At 35.4% G+C, this 16,953-nt stretch overlaps 1 protein-coding gene across 2 annotated transcripts; it reads left to right on the plus strand.

The window, feature by feature from the left end:
- Positions 1 to 6,103: 6,103 nt before the first annotated feature.
- fam133b (family with sequence similarity 133 member B) lies at positions 6,104 to 16,529 on the plus strand. 2 transcript variants are annotated; one of them, NM_001080087.1, is given in 11 exon segments: positions 6,111 to 6,233; positions 8,420 to 8,517; positions 8,607 to 8,685; positions 8,777 to 8,878; positions 11,333 to 11,365; positions 11,579 to 11,653; positions 11,740 to 11,838; positions 13,300 to 13,347; positions 14,483 to 14,563; positions 14,674 to 14,724; positions 16,178 to 16,529. In NM_001080087.1, coding segments are annotated over 11 exon segments (780 nt in total). In that variant the 5' UTR covers positions 6,111 to 6,209; the 3' UTR covers positions 16,268 to 16,529.
- Positions 16,530 to 16,953: the final 424 nt, after the last annotated feature.

Below are 16,953 nucleotides of genomic sequence, written 5' to 3' on the forward strand. Positions count from 1 at the left end.
CGAAATCAACATGCATATTCTAATCAATGTGCACAACGTTTGCATTCTGTTTAGCTGCTGCACAAACACTGTGTGGACATGATTTTGACTATTATAACACGTTCTTTTATCAGCGGCTTCGTTGTTTTATGGTATTCAGTGATAATCAATTGTTATATCACTTTAGACTGTATTGAATATTTAGTTCATTCATTGTACGTATGAACAAAAATGAGCGAACAATTTCTGATGTATCACATGTATCTGTTTTATCTTAAGTACGATTTTTTTTTTAATAGTATGTCGCTCTTTGTTTTGATGACTATGTAATCGTTATGTCATTTTAGCATTTTTCTTTTAACTGTGCACATTGATTAGAAGTGGGACGTTTTGGTCAGGGTTTTTGTGTGTTTTTCCCCCAACATTGGCTGGAAAAAGTATATTTTTAATTTTAGTAGTTCGTTTTTTTTCCGCCGTGGGGATGGAAAAATGTGTACATGAAAATGTTCGTAACGTTTTTATCAATGCTTTGAAATACTTGTGTGTAATTCTACTGCTAAATCATTTTGCTTCCTTCTGCTTTTAGCATCTATATTAATATTGTTGTTGTTTTGTTGTCGTTTGGAGCAATGAAACCACATGTGGACGTACTGTAAATCACGCGCATGTGACATTATATTTAATTGTAAGTCATGATTAGTCCAGTATTGATGATTAATCGTACAATAAGTAGAATGTATCTCCTTTTATGATGAAATACTGAAATTCAGTTTTAAAGGTAATCCTAAGCTATGAAAAATAAGCACATTCTTACATTAAACACAGACGTTTAGTTCCTAAAATCATTCATTCATTGAGCTAATCTTGTAATTACGTATGACTTTGCAAGAACCAAATTGAAATGAGTGCTTGTTGTTGTGCCCGTGTGTGCGAGTGTGTGTTTTGCGAAGGTTGAATGAGATATGGTAGTATTTTTGTATCTTCGATCTGTTTTTATCTGGACTGGTTTTGCTGCTAATGTTTGTCTTAGGCTCTGGCTCCTCTTTGAGTTTTATTAAACTGGCCCACCTAAAGATTCCAATTTGCTGCCATTTGAGAGATAAAGAAGCTGCTTTTGCATTTGTTTTGTATCTGTATCTGCCTGACGTTTTCATATTTTTGTAAAATAAATATTCCAGTGTGTAATACTGGGTGGTAAAATGGACTTCTGTGATGAGAGAGAGAACAAGATGCTTCCCTTAATCTCAAACTGTATTTGTTTTATTACAGTCGTCAAACATTTAAAGTGCTAAAACCAAATGGTTTGCAACCACTCAGCAAGGGAGGATTTAAAGAGCCCCTATTATGCATTATAAAAGGTCATATTTTGGTTTTGGGGGTCTCCAACAACAGGCTGAAATGCATGCAAGGTAAAAAAAAAAAGCACTTTTATTGTCATTTAATATGCATTTAATTTTACCTAATTATCTCAGCAACTCTCAGATGATTCGTTCAGCGATACATTTGTTCTCAAACCCCTTCGTAGAGCGATTTCAATCTGTGCTCAGGGCCGGAGTGGGACTCCTTTTCAGTTTTGGAGTTTCAAGCCTTAGACCGACCCACCTTAGTTCACGACTGACTATTAAAATAATGTCTTTCCAATTCAGTTTCTAATGACACTATCACGTCTTTTTCAAGGAAACAGCTGCTTTAGAACTTTAAATGTTTTTCATAAATATGAAAACATTAAAAGGTAGCTAAATTTCCAACACTATTCTTTAAAACATCACAACGTCCTTTCCTGCAATATCTGAATATATATTCTGTGCTAAATTCTTTATGGATATCCAGTCCTTTGTAACGGTGGTCACACACACACACACAAAAAAAATGAAATATGTACACCTACATAAGTAACCCAATCAGTACTATATGTCTTAACACTAAAAATAATAATAAATAAATTAGGAGAGATTTGAACTTGAGTCGGCAACGTTTTAATGTAACGCGCTGACCACTTTAAAAACTGAATAAATATAGATTTACACACATTTAAACAAGTAAATAAACAGAATCAATGATGGGCAAAGAATCTGTGGAATTCTGGGCACATAGATTCTGTAGGCCTAGTCATGTTGTCAGTATAACAGTGTACTCTGGAGGGGTGTTCTAATGTGAACTGTGGCTAATTTATTTATTTATTTGCTGTTTTTACTGTAATTTGTTGCCAGATCATGTCATTGTGATACAGAAAGGAAAAGACCAAAACAAAAGTAGAAAAGTGAACATAGGACAATCTCCTTTCAGATGCACCTCACCTTCATTAGACAAAGTCACGATTGACCTGGGAATAGTTTACAAATGATAGATTTAGAAAAAAAGTCGAATGGAAATGTATAGAAAAATGTATTATGGCTAAATATTATGACAACTTGTTCAACTTCTTTTACACACATATATATATATATAACTTGACAAACTTTTTTTCCTCACTACCCACAAGTGAAAATTCTGTTGTTTGAAAATTTTATATACGTCAATTTGACTTTTGCATGGTAAAAGTACTTGAGTAAGAGACATTTTACTTGATTTGGGTCATTAAATAACTGACTACCAATATTATGATATAGGTAGCCTATATCTGCTGTATTTAACCTAAAACCTAACAGTACTTTGACAAAAAAATAATAATAATACCCATTCTTGTCTTAGGACATTTTTATTAAGCAAATGTTTGAATAACAGTAAGTTCATGACATGTTAAATATATAGTATATTCTGCTGGATTTTGACTAATCAAGGTACTAATTGTTGACTAATGAAGGTACATTTATAACAACTATTTATTTGTTAGACTACTTTATTTTCAAACCATGTTGCATACAAATACATTCAACAGACTTATATGACAGTGTATTGCTGTAGAGGACAAATAAAACACGAGACAGGTGTTTAGAAAGAGTATAGTTTATTTTGTTTGGCCGGCAAACTTATCTAAACAAGATAAACTTTCAGAAAACAGCACGGAAACATTATAATGTGCGCGCTCGTGAATAAAACCCGCGGTTGTCTTCAACGGTTATCTTCTATAGTCCTTCTCTGCTCAACAGCTCTGCTAAAAAACAAAGCAAAACGTTACAACAGTCAGACATAGAGCAAAGAGCAGACTGACCAAGCGGTAATAGCTGGGCGCTGCTGATGCAATGGAACGTTCTATTGAGAGCGCCTCTTGGTCATTCTAAGCTCTTTGCATAGAGTTTAAACAGTTACTATGGTTTCTATTTTAAACTATAGTAAACTAAAGTTTGAAACTATAGTTTAAAATAGACGATGAGTGGGCCTCGCTGCTCCCACCCACCATAACCCTCGCAGCGAGGTCCCACTACCGGCCTCCCGTATTTCCCTGAGGGTCCTCAGGGCTTGTTTGTTCCCTGCCTAGGGCTCAAAAGGCGCCTCGCCCCAGGGAGTGGACGAGAAAACCGGGCGCCAGGCCGTGCCAGTGTTCACCGGATGTTGCTCGGCGGCACATTTCGAGCAACAAACACGTAATATTCTTTGCGATATTGCGTTTATGTACGCAAACCGCAAGGAACTACAGCACAGACGGGCCCGAATGAAGCTTCACGAAGCGGACTTCGTGAGATTGGCGTGGCTCCACTCGTACAGTCCGTCAGTATTGAACTTACCTTGGTCAAATACAAACAGCAACACCGAGCGAACTGACAACGCAGAGAGAACCGACGAGCTTTATAGGAATCCAGATGCAAATTTTGCGACGTCACTGCTGTGAGTCTCGTTGTCATGGTGAGCATTGAGGAGAGCACATCTCATTGGAGCACAAAGGCTCCGGAATCTACGTCACGGCGAGTTGATGTCGGCAGCGGCTGTGGACAAAAACATGGAATATGGAGACAGATGAATATATGTAACGACAGATGCGGGACATTAAAACAGAAAGTGAGCCCGGCTAAGACAACAACACACTACTCTGACCATCTCCTAGTGGTGGTAAGCTTCTTATTATCCAAGCGCTCCATCTAGCGATCACATAACCTAATAGCACTTTACTTTCTATTAACCACCCCCACGGCCAAAGGGCCCAGCATTTGTCCTTTTAATTATTTTATGTAGTTTAATATTGTATAATATATTTATTATATAATTAATATAATATATTTATATTCAATATATATTCCCCTCACGTCTGTGTTTATGAGGCTGTTTGGTCACTTCATTCGTTTTATTCTGATCAGATATCCGATCGCTCAAACCATTTCAGAAAGTGATCTGGGGTGCATTCCAGATGAAACTGGAAAGGTATAATCATTTTTAGACCAAATTTTTATAAATGAATTTAATGATGAGCTGGAGAAAATCTGACCTGCGCCTGAAACACCTGTAGGTGCGCTTTTACAGCCACAATTCAATTAAAACACGTTTACTATATAGGCATAAACTTGTTCTAACCTTTCAGGCCTGTAGCGGTCTGTATTTTGGAAGACCCCCCCCCTCACTGACAAAGGTCCAGAATTTGTCTCATATATGAGCTCATTTTGTCCTATTTTGACTGCTATGCCATCATAAGTAATGAAAATAATCCATCAAAAAAGGCTTTAAAACCAAACGGAGTCCTCTGTCGGCTGTTGCTTCTGTGGGACTATAATCTGGTGTGAGAGAAGTCTTTCACTACTGTATTGTTTTTAAAAAAAGAAAACATTTCACAGCTAACTTTTATTCTAAATATTGGACCTTATTCCTGAAATAAAAATGAGTAATAAAAAGATGTGAAGCAGCAGAAGTGGAACATATTAAATTCATTTCAATATATTTTGGCTATTGTTGATATCCAGGGATTCTCAAATGTACTTTTTTTTTTACCAAAGAGACCAGAAAAATTCTGAAGAATTCAATATTATTGTTTTGATATTATTATTATTATTATTTCTTTTTTATTTTAATTTCAATTTTAACTTTTTATTATATTTTTTTATTCAAATGGCCTAATTGCAAATCAGGACAGTTGAATGTGCTTTCCAGTTTGTTTTCTGTCTAATAAATGACAGTAGGCTACATTTTTTTTTACTGTAAAACTTTAACAGCTTGCTATCTTTTTCCTAATGTTATATGATGTAATAAATTTGTATTTTAAAAATTAGTCTTGATTTTTTTTTTTTTATTGCAATTATTTAGGAAATATTTTTAGTACATCAAAAAGTGTGTTTATGATGACATCTGACTAGCTAATCCAGCAAAAAACAAAAAGAAAAACCTAAAATGCAGTATTTAAATCTCATAGTTAAATAGAAACTGAGATGTATAACTGCAAAAAGGTAGTGACCTATTTCTATTTAAAAGTGAGTGAAATTAGGTTTTCTTCACTGCCCATTTACATTTATGAATAAAAAATATTTCATATATAATAAGCAAAATAACAATATGCCTAATTTTGAAGTCGACGGTATTCTCATAAATAACCCCATCTTTTTCTTTGAATTACAATGCAATATTTGTACTCTGCTTAACAAAAAAGAAAAGATCACACCAAAACAATTGTGTGTAAATACAATCATAAAATAAATGAACAATACTTTCTTCTTTATCGTTACAGAAAGCACATTTTAAATAAATATCTTTACAAAATCTTGCAATTACCTGTTTTACAGGATAAATACGATGAACAATTTTAAAACAAAAAATACCAAAGCAAAAAGAACTGTTAATTATTTTAAAGCCTTAAATTTTGTTTTTTTAATAATTGTATTTTTTATTCTTATATATTGTATTTGATTGGATGTTAATATAATGTTGTTATTGCCCTTGTATGGTCTGTGTTATAAAATTGCAATAAAAAAGTGCAAAAAGGTCCACTTTGAGGAAAAAAGAACCACCCCTTTAACCAGGCTGGCTACGGGCCTTGTATTATATTTAAATATAAAATGTTTCTTACTGTAAGTGGTCTTTGTTTCTGAGTGTCTCAATTGTTTTAACGATTCTACGTAGTAAATTTTATTTAAACCAATAAACAAATACAAAAATATACAGGCGTGTGTAGTTTGCCAGCAAATCCGATAAGCTGCTGCAGCGCCCTCTAGTGTTCATACTGAGCGTGTGGCGCCGCTGTGGAACCGCTAGATGGCGATTCTTCAGAAACACTCACTGCACACTGGAGCCTCCGCCAGCACCACAGACATGTAAACAAAAGGCAGATTTCATAGGTTTTAGCCTACGGGTTTTAGGCAAAATCTGCAGAAATGGGCAAGCGAGATAACAGAGTGGTAAGTAAAGTCGGTTTAGAAAATCGTGTATTTCCAATTTTCCAGACAAACGTTGACGAGGCCGTTAAGCCGCAAATGCTAACGCGTCATCAACAATAGCATTACACATTAGCCACGTCCACACACTGAATGAACGAACAAGCCAATTTAGATAAACTATAAATTGTGGCTTATGTTTGCAGACTGGCACAGTTTGTGGTATATTTAGCTTATATAGACAACGACGTTAACCACACTAACATGCTTAACCATGCTAACTCAGCTAACACATTCAAATTAAGGCACTACAGGTAAATAACTTACTCGGGAAAATAAAATAAACCAATAGTTATCAGCGTACGTCGCACATTTATTGATTACTTTAAGAATTGAAAACACATTTATTGTTTAACAAATGTTTTAAATGCTATGTTGAATTGAATAAGTGCTCATTTGCATACATTTGTAGTCACATTGAGTATTTTTGATTAATTATTAGACACATTGGAGTCAAAGGTTTTTGCAATCAGAATAAGTTAGATTTTTTGATAATTTAGAAAATAGACGGAATAAAAATTGCAGAGATTTTCTGTGAAAAAAAAACCTTTAGAGATCACAGATAAGAAATAAAAGGCTTAAATGAAATGGAGATTTCTGACACTGTTCAAGAGAATTGAAAAAGCTTTAAAATATTTAAGTTAAATCTGTAGACACAAATTTGTAAAATGTTACAAAAGGAACCTAAATATATAGGAATAACCATGTTAATAAAGGCTTTTTAATATTTTGCCTTGGATTTATTTCTGCTGTTTATTCTGATGAATCCCTTACCCAAAGAGCACCGACACATTATTTAAGCTAGCCCTGAGCACTTTTAGTTTGATTTTAAGCTTAAAGTGATATATTTGGATGTTTTCTATCCATTAAAACATTTTATAAAAAGACTTAAATGTAAAAACTGAAGGTACATGAAAAAGTTTTTGCAGATTAATGTTTTACAGATGTTTTGCTGATCTTTTATTGTTCTTCTGAGCAGATGAAAATGAAAAAGTAATGCTTTACTAGTTTAGTAAAACTTTCATCTGAAGTTAAATTTCATTCATTTTCCATTTTCCCTTTATTCATCAGGGGTCACCTAGCGAAATGAACCGCCAACTTATTTAGCATATGTTTTACACAGCGGATGCCCTGCCAACTGCAACCCAGTACTGGGAAACATCCTTACACACTCATTCACGCTTATATACACTACGACCAATTTAGTTTATTCAATTCACCTATAGCACATGCAGAGTTCAACGCTAAGGATTTTTCTGCTGGCCCAGTTAGGCCAGCGGTTCAGATTTGTACTTGCCCTGCCAATATTTTCACTGGCCCCACCTAAAAAAAAAAAAAAAAAAGGAAAAGTTAGAAGCTATTTCTTTGCCACATGTTTTAAATATTGTGTCAAAAATGTGTTATAGAATTTAAATATTTTTAATATGTTAATAAATGTATAATGAGCAAATGGTCGCACTGTACCCACGTAAATGTCTGCTTCCAAGACATTCTTTTAGCCTTGTTATTTGAGGTTGCTGTCACTTTGCTGGTATTTACCAGATAAAAAAAATAAATAAAAGACATGCTAACAACATGAAATCCGATAAGAGGAACCCAAAAGCAATATGGTGTTTACGGCATCATAGAGAATGTAGCATTTAAAGGCTTAAAAGCACAAACTGTTCTCGATTCTTAGACTGTATTCATACGCAGTTGACAAATAGTCGCAGGCAAATTGAACTTGCGACAAGGCAGCACAGATCGGGCCAGTAACAATCCTGTCTACTGTCCAGAGAGTCTCGCACGCTGGCCCCGGGCCATCGGGCAGTCCTTATTGTTGAGCCCTGACATGTCTTTGGACTGTGGGTGAAACCATAGCACCAGGAGGAAACCCATGTGGACATGGGGGGAACATGCAAGGTCCACACAGAAATGCCAACTGGCCCAGCCAGGACTCAAACCAGCAACCTTATTGCTGTGAGGCAACAGTGCTAACCATTGAGCCAGTGTCATGCCAAAGTTAAATAAATAAAATGGATTATGCTATTATTTTGACAGTTTCCCAAGTGAAACGTGGCTTCTGATTAATATTTAATAAGCATATTCTGTTAAAACGGAGGATCTGCTGGCTAGATCATGAATATTAATGTATGGTACTTGTGTTTTAGGCATACTTGAACCCAATAGCTGCTGCCAGAGCCAGAGGACCTGCACCCACCTCCGGCACCACCATTCAGGATTATCTCAGCAGACCACGACCATCATGGTGCAGATATATGATGACTGTGACTGAAATATGAGGAATTCCTTCATTGTGAATGTGTGATGTTTATGTGCATTTGCTTTGTACATCAGGGAGGAGGTGAAAGAACAGTTGGAAAAGAAAAGGAAAGGCTCCAGAGCCCTGGCTGATTTTGAGGACAAGATGAACGCGGTACAGACTTGGGTTTAGTTTGTTTTTCATTTGCAATCCATTCAGATCGAGTGTTTTACGTGAGTGATATGTGCTTTTAATTCTTTTCCAGCGATGGAAGAAGGAACTGGAGAAAAACAGGGAGAAGGTGCTTGGGGGAGGTGATAAGAAAGAAAAAGAAAAGGAGAAAGACAAGGAGAAGGAAAAGAAGGAGGTATGATGTGTTACAGTCATTTGTAATACCACTAGAGATCGATTCTGATGTTCATGGGTAGCAACAGGTGTTGAACGTGGGATTCAAATCATGAGTTATAAATGGAAAAAATGATGATCAGAATGTTAAATTTGTAATTCAGACTATTTTTATTTTTTTTTATCATACATGTACTAGTTTATATAAGGGCAAATTTAATAAGAATTATTAATTAAAATAAGAATTTATAAAAATAAGAAAGTAAGACATTGAAAGGCTATTTAAGGATAACAATACAGCAGCAGCAGAAAAAACTACAAAACTAAAAAAAAAAAAAAAAAACACACACTCACCGGCCACTTTATTAGGTACACCTTAATAGTACTGGGTTTGCCTTCAGAACTGCCTTAATCCTTTCTGGCATAGATTCAACAAGGTACTGGAAATATTCCACAGAGATTTTGGTCCATATTGACATGATAGCATCATGCAGTTGCTGCAGATTTGTCGGCTGCACTTCCATGATGCAAATCTCCGCCTCCACCACATCCCAAACATGCTCTATTGGATTGAGGTCTGGTGACTGTGGAGGCCATTTAAGTACAGTGAACTCATTGTCATGATCAGGAAACCAGTCTGAGATGGATACCGATTTATGACATGGCGGTTATCCTGCTTTAAGTAGCCATCAGAAGATATGTACACTGTGGTCATGAAGGGAAGGATATGGTCAGCAACAATACTCAGGTAGGCTGTGGCATTGACACGATGCTCAATTGGTATTAATGGGCCACATTACACCACCACCAGCAGCCTGAATCGTTGATGCAAGGCAGAATGTATCCATGCTTTCATGTTGTTGACGCCAAGTTCTGACCCTACCATCTGTATCTTGCAGCAAAAATTGAGACTCAGAGCAGGCAACGTTTTTCCAATCGGGTATTGTCCAATATTAGTGAGCCTGTGTGAATTGTAGCCTGACAGGAGTGGCACCCGGTGTGGTCTTCTGCTGGTGTAGCCCATCCGTCTCAAAGTTGGAGTTGTTGTGCTTTCAGAGATGCTTTACTACATACCTCAGTTGTAACGAGTGGTTATTTGAGTTACTGTTGCCTTTCTATCAGCTCCAACCAGTCTGGCCATTTTCCTCTGACCTCTATCATCAACAAAGCATTGTTGCATTGTTGATGACACAGAACTGCCGCTCACTAGATATGTTTTCTTTTTTGGACCATTCACTGTAAACCCTAGAGATGGCTGTGCGTGAAAATCCCAGTAGATTAACAGTTTCTGAAATACTCAGCCCGTCTGGCACCAACAACCATGCCACGATCAGTCACTTAAATCACCTTTCATCCCCATTCTGATGCTTGGTTTAAAATGCAGCAGATCATCTTGACCATGTCTACATGCCTAAATGCACCGAGTTGCTGCCATGTGATTGGCTGATTAGAAATTTGCGCTAACGAGTAGTTGGACAGGTGTACCTAATAAAATGGCCGGAGAGTATGTGTGTATATATTGTAAAATTTTAATTCTTCAGATATTTCTCAAGTGATGTTTAACAATGCAAGGAAAATTTTCACATTATTTCCCATTATATATTTATATTTATTATATATATATTTATATATTTACTTTTTCTAGAGAAAGGCTTTTTTCTTTAAGGTTGGCTGCATTAATAATTACAAAAATATTTAAATACTTCTAAGGTTGTGGTTATTGGCCTGTTTTATTTAATTATTTATTTTTTTATTGGCTACAGAACAAACAACTGTTGTCCAATGACTAATTAACCTAAATTGACTAATCTGAATAACTCAATTAAGCTGAACTTTAAACTGAATATTGGTATCTTGCAAAATAGATGTTAAAATTTTATGCATGTCATCATGGCAAAGACAAAATTAATAGATTATTAGAAATTAGTTATTAAAACTGTTATGTTAAAAAGTGCATTAAAAATCTGTTAATCGGCACTTTAGAAATATTTTAAGAATAAAAAAATCTCTCAGCATGGCTAATAACTTAGTCTTCAACTATATATGTGTTTATATTTAAATTAGAGCAGGTTTGATGTAAAACAGTGGTTTGAAAGATGGTAACAAATTCTAAAGATTTCAAATGACAATTAATCCTTATTTTGGTCCGGCTGCACAGTGATCCCTAAATGTCATCATATGATTCATTTTAATTATATTATATTACATTTAAATTACATTTTGGCGGCTGTCTTCTGTAAACCAAGGTGGAAATGTTAGTTTTGCACCATTCCACATGCTGTATTGCATTCCTGTTGTTTTGAGGTTTTTTCACCTGCAAACAGACACTTTATAAATCATTTACTGGATCATTTTAGGAACTGTTGTGTGTTTATTTTTAGGATTTTTCTGGGTACATCTTGATAAATGCGGTCTCTGTTTTGATTATAAACACCTTGCCTATGATTCATTGATATTTTGTCTTTGCGTTTTCCAGAAAAAGAAGAAAGAGAAGAAGAAGTCCAGTAGGGTGAGGAGAGCTCTCCATTTTCATATCTTGTGAAACACTAAAAAGCAATAGTTAATTGATAATAAAAACGTTGAATACTGGTATCATGTAACGCCACGTATAAGAAGAGAAGTGTTCCAATATGACGTACTTAGCCTGTTATCCAAGGGTCACCAAATCAGTTTCAATTGACTTATAGTCTAACAAATTCTGCTTTTGTTGTGTTTGGTCAAGCATTCCTCATCTTCCTCCTCCTCATCATCGAGTTCTGATTCCTCCTCCAGTTCCTCCTCAGATGCTGAAGACGATGTGAGTCTTGCTAATTATGTCACTTTATGTTTGTATGCAATGTTATAATGGCCATCTGAATAATCTCCCATTTGCTGCCTTTTCAGGATGAGAAGAAAAATCTAAAAAAGAAGAAAAAGAGAAAACGATCCTCAACCCGGAAAGCGTCTGATGAGACTGACTCCGAGTCTGAGACTGATAGCAGGGTATTGATGGGTTTATATTTACACGGAAAATAATTATATGATTTAAAAAGAATTCTTCTTGCTCAATATAAAAATGATGTAGGATTGAAGACAACATTAATTCAAATGTTTTTCTCATAATCTTTTCAAATATTTTGCCAACAACATATATATATATATATATATATATATATATATATATATATATATATATATATATATATATATATATATATATATATATATATATATATACATACATACATACATACATACATACATACATACATATATATATATATATAGGACAGTAAGGTCTGACTTTGCTTAGACAAAAGTCTTGTCACTTAACAGAAATAATTTGCAGTATAATATATAAAGTCAGTGTGCAGTGGACACAAAATTAATATCGTGTATGACTCCCAAGAGCTTGGAGGACTGCATCCATACATCTCTGCAATGACTCTAATAACTTGTTATTAAAGTCATCTGGAATGGCAAAGAAAGCGTTCTTGCAGGACTCCCAGAGTTCATTAAGATTCTTTAAATTTACCTTTAATGCCTCCTCCTCCATCTTACCCCTACCATGCGCAATAATGTTCATATCTGGTGACTGGGCTGGCCAATCCAAGAGCACCTTGATCTTCTTTGCTTTCAGGAACTTTGATATGAAGGCTGCAGTATGAGGAGCGCTATCCTGCTAAAGAATTTGCCCTCTCCTGTGGTTTGTAATGTAATGGGCAGCACAAATGTCTTGATACCTCAGGCTGTTGATGTTGCCATCCACTCTGCAGAGCTCTCAAACACCCCTATACTGAATATAACCCCAAACCATAATTTTTCTTTTACCAAACTTAGCTGATTTCTGTGAAAATGTTGGGTCCATGCGGGTTCCAATAGGTCTTCTGCCGTATTTGTGATGATTGGGATGCAGTTCAACAGATGATTCATGTGAAAAATCTACCTTCTGCCACTTTTCCAAATGATCAACTAAAAGTCAAGTTATTATTTGTTGCTCTTACATATGGGGTCGATGACAAGGCTTTTGTCAGGTCGTGTAGTAACCTAATATATCTAGTAAACCTAATTAACCTAGTGGTTAAGTTTTTAAGTTACACTTAGCTGAACACTAGTACCTTGCAGAATATCTAGTAAAATATTATATGCTGTCATCATGGAAAAGACAAAATCATATCATCTAGTCATTAGAAACGTAGTTATTAAAGCAAATGATTTCTCCGTTAAACGGCACTTGGGAAATATTTAAAAAATAGTTCATTTCACAGGAGGGCTGTAATTATTTTGTGTTTAATTGTATTACACATTACTCTAACCTGGTGGGTTTTCTGAAAATTACAGTGTTGATTTGCCTACATGAATATTCAATTTACACTGCAGAGTTGAAAACTGAAAATGGAAACTGAATTGCTGGTTATAATGAAGATGTTTTTCAAGACTTGCCCTGATGCTTTTTATTTTTAGGAGTCATTCAAGAAAAAAAGGAAGAAAACAGATGGAGAGAAAGATAAGGTACAAATGCATAACCTTCACCTTGATGTCATTCCAAAAATAAGTTTTGCTTTTTATTTATATATACTGTTAAAGTCCAGTTATTAGCCCCCCTTTAATTCTTTTTCTTTTTTAAATATTTCCCAAATGATGTTTAACAGCGCAAGGAAAGTTTCACAGGATGTCTGATAATATTTTGTTTTCAGGAGAAAGCGTTATTTGTTTTAGTTTTTAATTTTTTTAGCACATTTTAAGGTCAAAATTATTAGCCCCTTTAAGCTATATATATTTTTTCCGATAGTCTACAGAACAAACCATCATTATACAATAACCTGCATTATAACTCTAACCTGCCTAGTTAATCAGCCTTTAAATGTCACTTTAAGCTGTATAGAAGTGTCTTGAAAAATATCTAGTCAAATATTAATTACGATCATAATGGCAAAGATAAAACAAAACTATTAATTAGAAATGTGCTGAAAAAAATCTCTGTTAAACAGAAATTGGGGAACAATTAGGGGTGCTAATATTTCAGGGGCGCTAATAATTGTGACTTCAACTGTATATATTTTTGTAGTTTCATAGTACCAGATCTGTAAATGTTCAAAAAAGATTTTATGAGGCAGAATCATGACCGATATTGTTTTTTCATACGGATGTTTGTACAAACAACCAAGCACCAAATGTGTGTAAAAAACAAATACAGGTGTGTGTGTGTGTGTGTGTGTGTGTGTGTGTGTGTGTGTGTGTGTGTGTGTGTGTGTGTGTGTGTGTGTGTGTGTGTGTGTGTGTGTGTGTGTGTGTGTGTGTGGAAGGGTGTTACTCGGTTGCCTCATTTTTATTATTTTAAAAATTTCTATATTTGAAATTTGCAAAGTTTGGGGAATTTAGACTTGATCCTAAGTGACAGTAAAAAAAACAGTATTTAAGATTGCAACTTGTTGATAATTAATCAGAATGTTTTTTAAATCAGGAACTTATAATGATTTAGTGAGACTGAAGACTAAAATACTGATGTTAAATTAAGCTTCGCTTCGCATTGCATTCATGAATCAAATTTGTGATCAATTTTTCAGTTTTTATTTCATCAAATGGTAAGTGTAAGAAACTCGATACAGATCTTCGTCTATCATAAATTAAATGTTTTGTTTGAAAGGACGAAAAGGACTCTCGAAAGAAGAGGAAAGCTGAAAGAAGTCAGTCCGAGTCTTCTGACGAGTCTGATGTAGACAAAGACGTAAGAGTTTGTTTAAAACCTCTGTGGTTTTAATGTGTCACCAAATCAGATTAGCACAGCAAATAACATGTGACATGCAAAACTCATCTGCGAATGTGTTTGTTTTTTAGGCTGACTCCAAAAAGAAGAAACATAGTAGTGAAGAGAAGGAGAAAATTACAGTAAGTCTTTATTAAAGAAACACTCCACATTTTTGCAAATAGGCTCATTTTACAAATCTCATAGAGTTAAATGGATGAGTTTTACCTTTGAGTCCATTCAAGTGATCTCTGCATATGGTGAATACACTTTTAGCTTAGCTTAATCATTGAATCGGATTAGACCATTAGCATCTGGCTTTTAAGAAAAAAAGTTAAAAAATTTTTTTTAAAAAATTGATAATCTTCCTATTTAAAACTTGACTCTTCTGTAGTTAAATTGTGTATTAAGAAAAAAGTAACTTTTTTTAGGCTGATATACATAGGAACTACACTCACCGGCCACTTTATTAGGTATATCTTACTAGTACCGCCTTCAGAGCTGCCTTGATCCTTTGTGGCATAGATTCAACAAGGTACTGGAAATATTCCTCAGAGATTTTGGTCCATATTGACATTATTGTATCACGCAGTTGCTGCAGATTTGTCGGCTACACATCCATGATGTGAATCTCCCATTCAACCACATCCCAAAGGTGCTCTATTGGATTGAGTTTCGGTGACCGTGGAGGCCCTTTGAGTACAGTGAACTTCGTTGTTGATGGCAAATTTTGACTCTACCATTTGAATGTCGCAGCCTTAATCGAGACTCATCAGGCCAGGCAACATGTCTCCAATCTTTTATTGTCCAATTTTGGTGAGCCTGTGTAAATTGTAGCCTCAGTTTCCTCTTCTTAGCTGACAGGAGTGGCACCCGGTGTGGTCTTCTGCTGCTGTAGCCCATCCGCCTCAAGGTTGGACGTGTTGTGCATCCGAGATGCTCATTAAGAGAGTGGTTATTTGAGTTACTGTTGACTTTCTATCCGCTCATTCTCTTCTAATCTCTGTCATCAACCAGGCGTTTGCGCCCACAGAACTGCCACTCACTGGATATTTTCTCTTTTGCAGACCATTCTCTGTAAACCCTAGAGATTGTTGTGTGTGAAAATCCCTGTAGATCAGCAGTTTCTGAAATACTCAGACCAGTCCGTCTTGCACCAACAACCATGCCACATTCAAAGTCACTTAAATCATTCTTTTCCCCCATTCTGATGCTCAGTTTGAACTGCAGCAGATCATTGGTGATTGGCTGATTAGAAATTTTTGTTAACAAGCAGTTGACCTGTTAGCGTATATGCTCATTCTCGTATATAATGATTAAACTTTCCTGCCATACCATGGCTGCAGCACGTGCAATGATAGGACATTGGCTGAATGCATAAAAATGGTAAAACTCAACAGTTTTAACTGTTTAAAGAAGTATAAAATGAGCCTATTACCAAAAAAAGTGCAGTGTTCATTTAAAGCGGATCATTGATGTGTGATTTGCCCAAATGAATGTGTAAATGTCTGAATGTGCTACCCGCACCACTCGCAGTAATGTTATCAGCAGTGGATTCACAAAACAGAACTTCATGATTGCTTTTTGTATTTACAGGATAAGTCTAAAAAGAAAAAGAAAAAGAAGAAGCATAAGAAACACAGCAAAAAGAAAAAGAGGAAGACCTCCAGCTCGGAGTTGGACTGAAGGTGCTAGCGGCGGCTGGATTTGTGAATGGTAACGGAAAAGACAGAGCTCTTGACAGACAGTGGAGAAATAAATCCATCAGAAAGCTGTCCAAGTGACTCTTAAAAGTGGGTGCTCTTTAGCATCGTGCAGCTGTAGTGGAGACTGGGATGAGAGGATCGTGGCGGGGGTGTTGAACAGGGCGTGGGGTTCATTACGTCAGGTTTGTGTTTGTTTTTTAAGCAGATGATTCTCAGTCCAAATAAAGACCATTTACACATCATCAGCGGCTCTGTGTTCAGTATCTGTGTCCTGATGAGGGTGGGAGTTGCTGCTGGTGGCAGTCGATTTGCATTAGATGTATTTAGAAAGCTAGTTTTTCGCCTTCGGAGCTGGCTAGGGTTTACTTTCTGTGACGTGTGACAGTGCACAGAACAACTAATAAATAAATGTATAAAGTAGTCAACATTTATAGTGGATCAAAAAGTTTTCAAAATTGTCTTTTTATATATATATATATATATATATATATATATATATATATATATATATWTTTTTTTTTTTTTTTTTTTATTTATTTATTTTTTTTATGAGCTATGAATGTAGCTTTACAAACTGCACAGAAAACAATATATGATTTGTTTATTATAACATGGTAGTATTACGCAGTTGAAGCACATTGGTCAAACAGCTTAGGCAAATCTGGC

This window comes from Danio rerio, chromosome 19 (assembly GCF_049306965.1).
Source record: "Danio rerio strain Tuebingen ecotype United States chromosome 19, GRCz12tu, whole genome shotgun sequence".
Taxonomy (NCBI): Eukaryota; Metazoa; Chordata; class Actinopteri; order Cypriniformes; family Danionidae; genus Danio; species Danio rerio.

Coding starts and splice junctions, on each gene's coding strand:
- fam133b (XM_021468140.2), top strand. CDS start 6,210: ATGGGCAAGCGAGATAACAGAGTG. Junction 8,686..8,776: donor TTGAGGACAAGATGAACGCG/GTACAGACTTGG, acceptor ATTCTTTTCCAG/CGATGGAAGAAGGAACTGGA. Junction 8,879..11,332: donor AGGAGAAGGAAAAGAAGGAG/GTATGATGTGTT, acceptor TGCGTTTTCCAG/AAAAAGAAGAAAGAGAAGAA.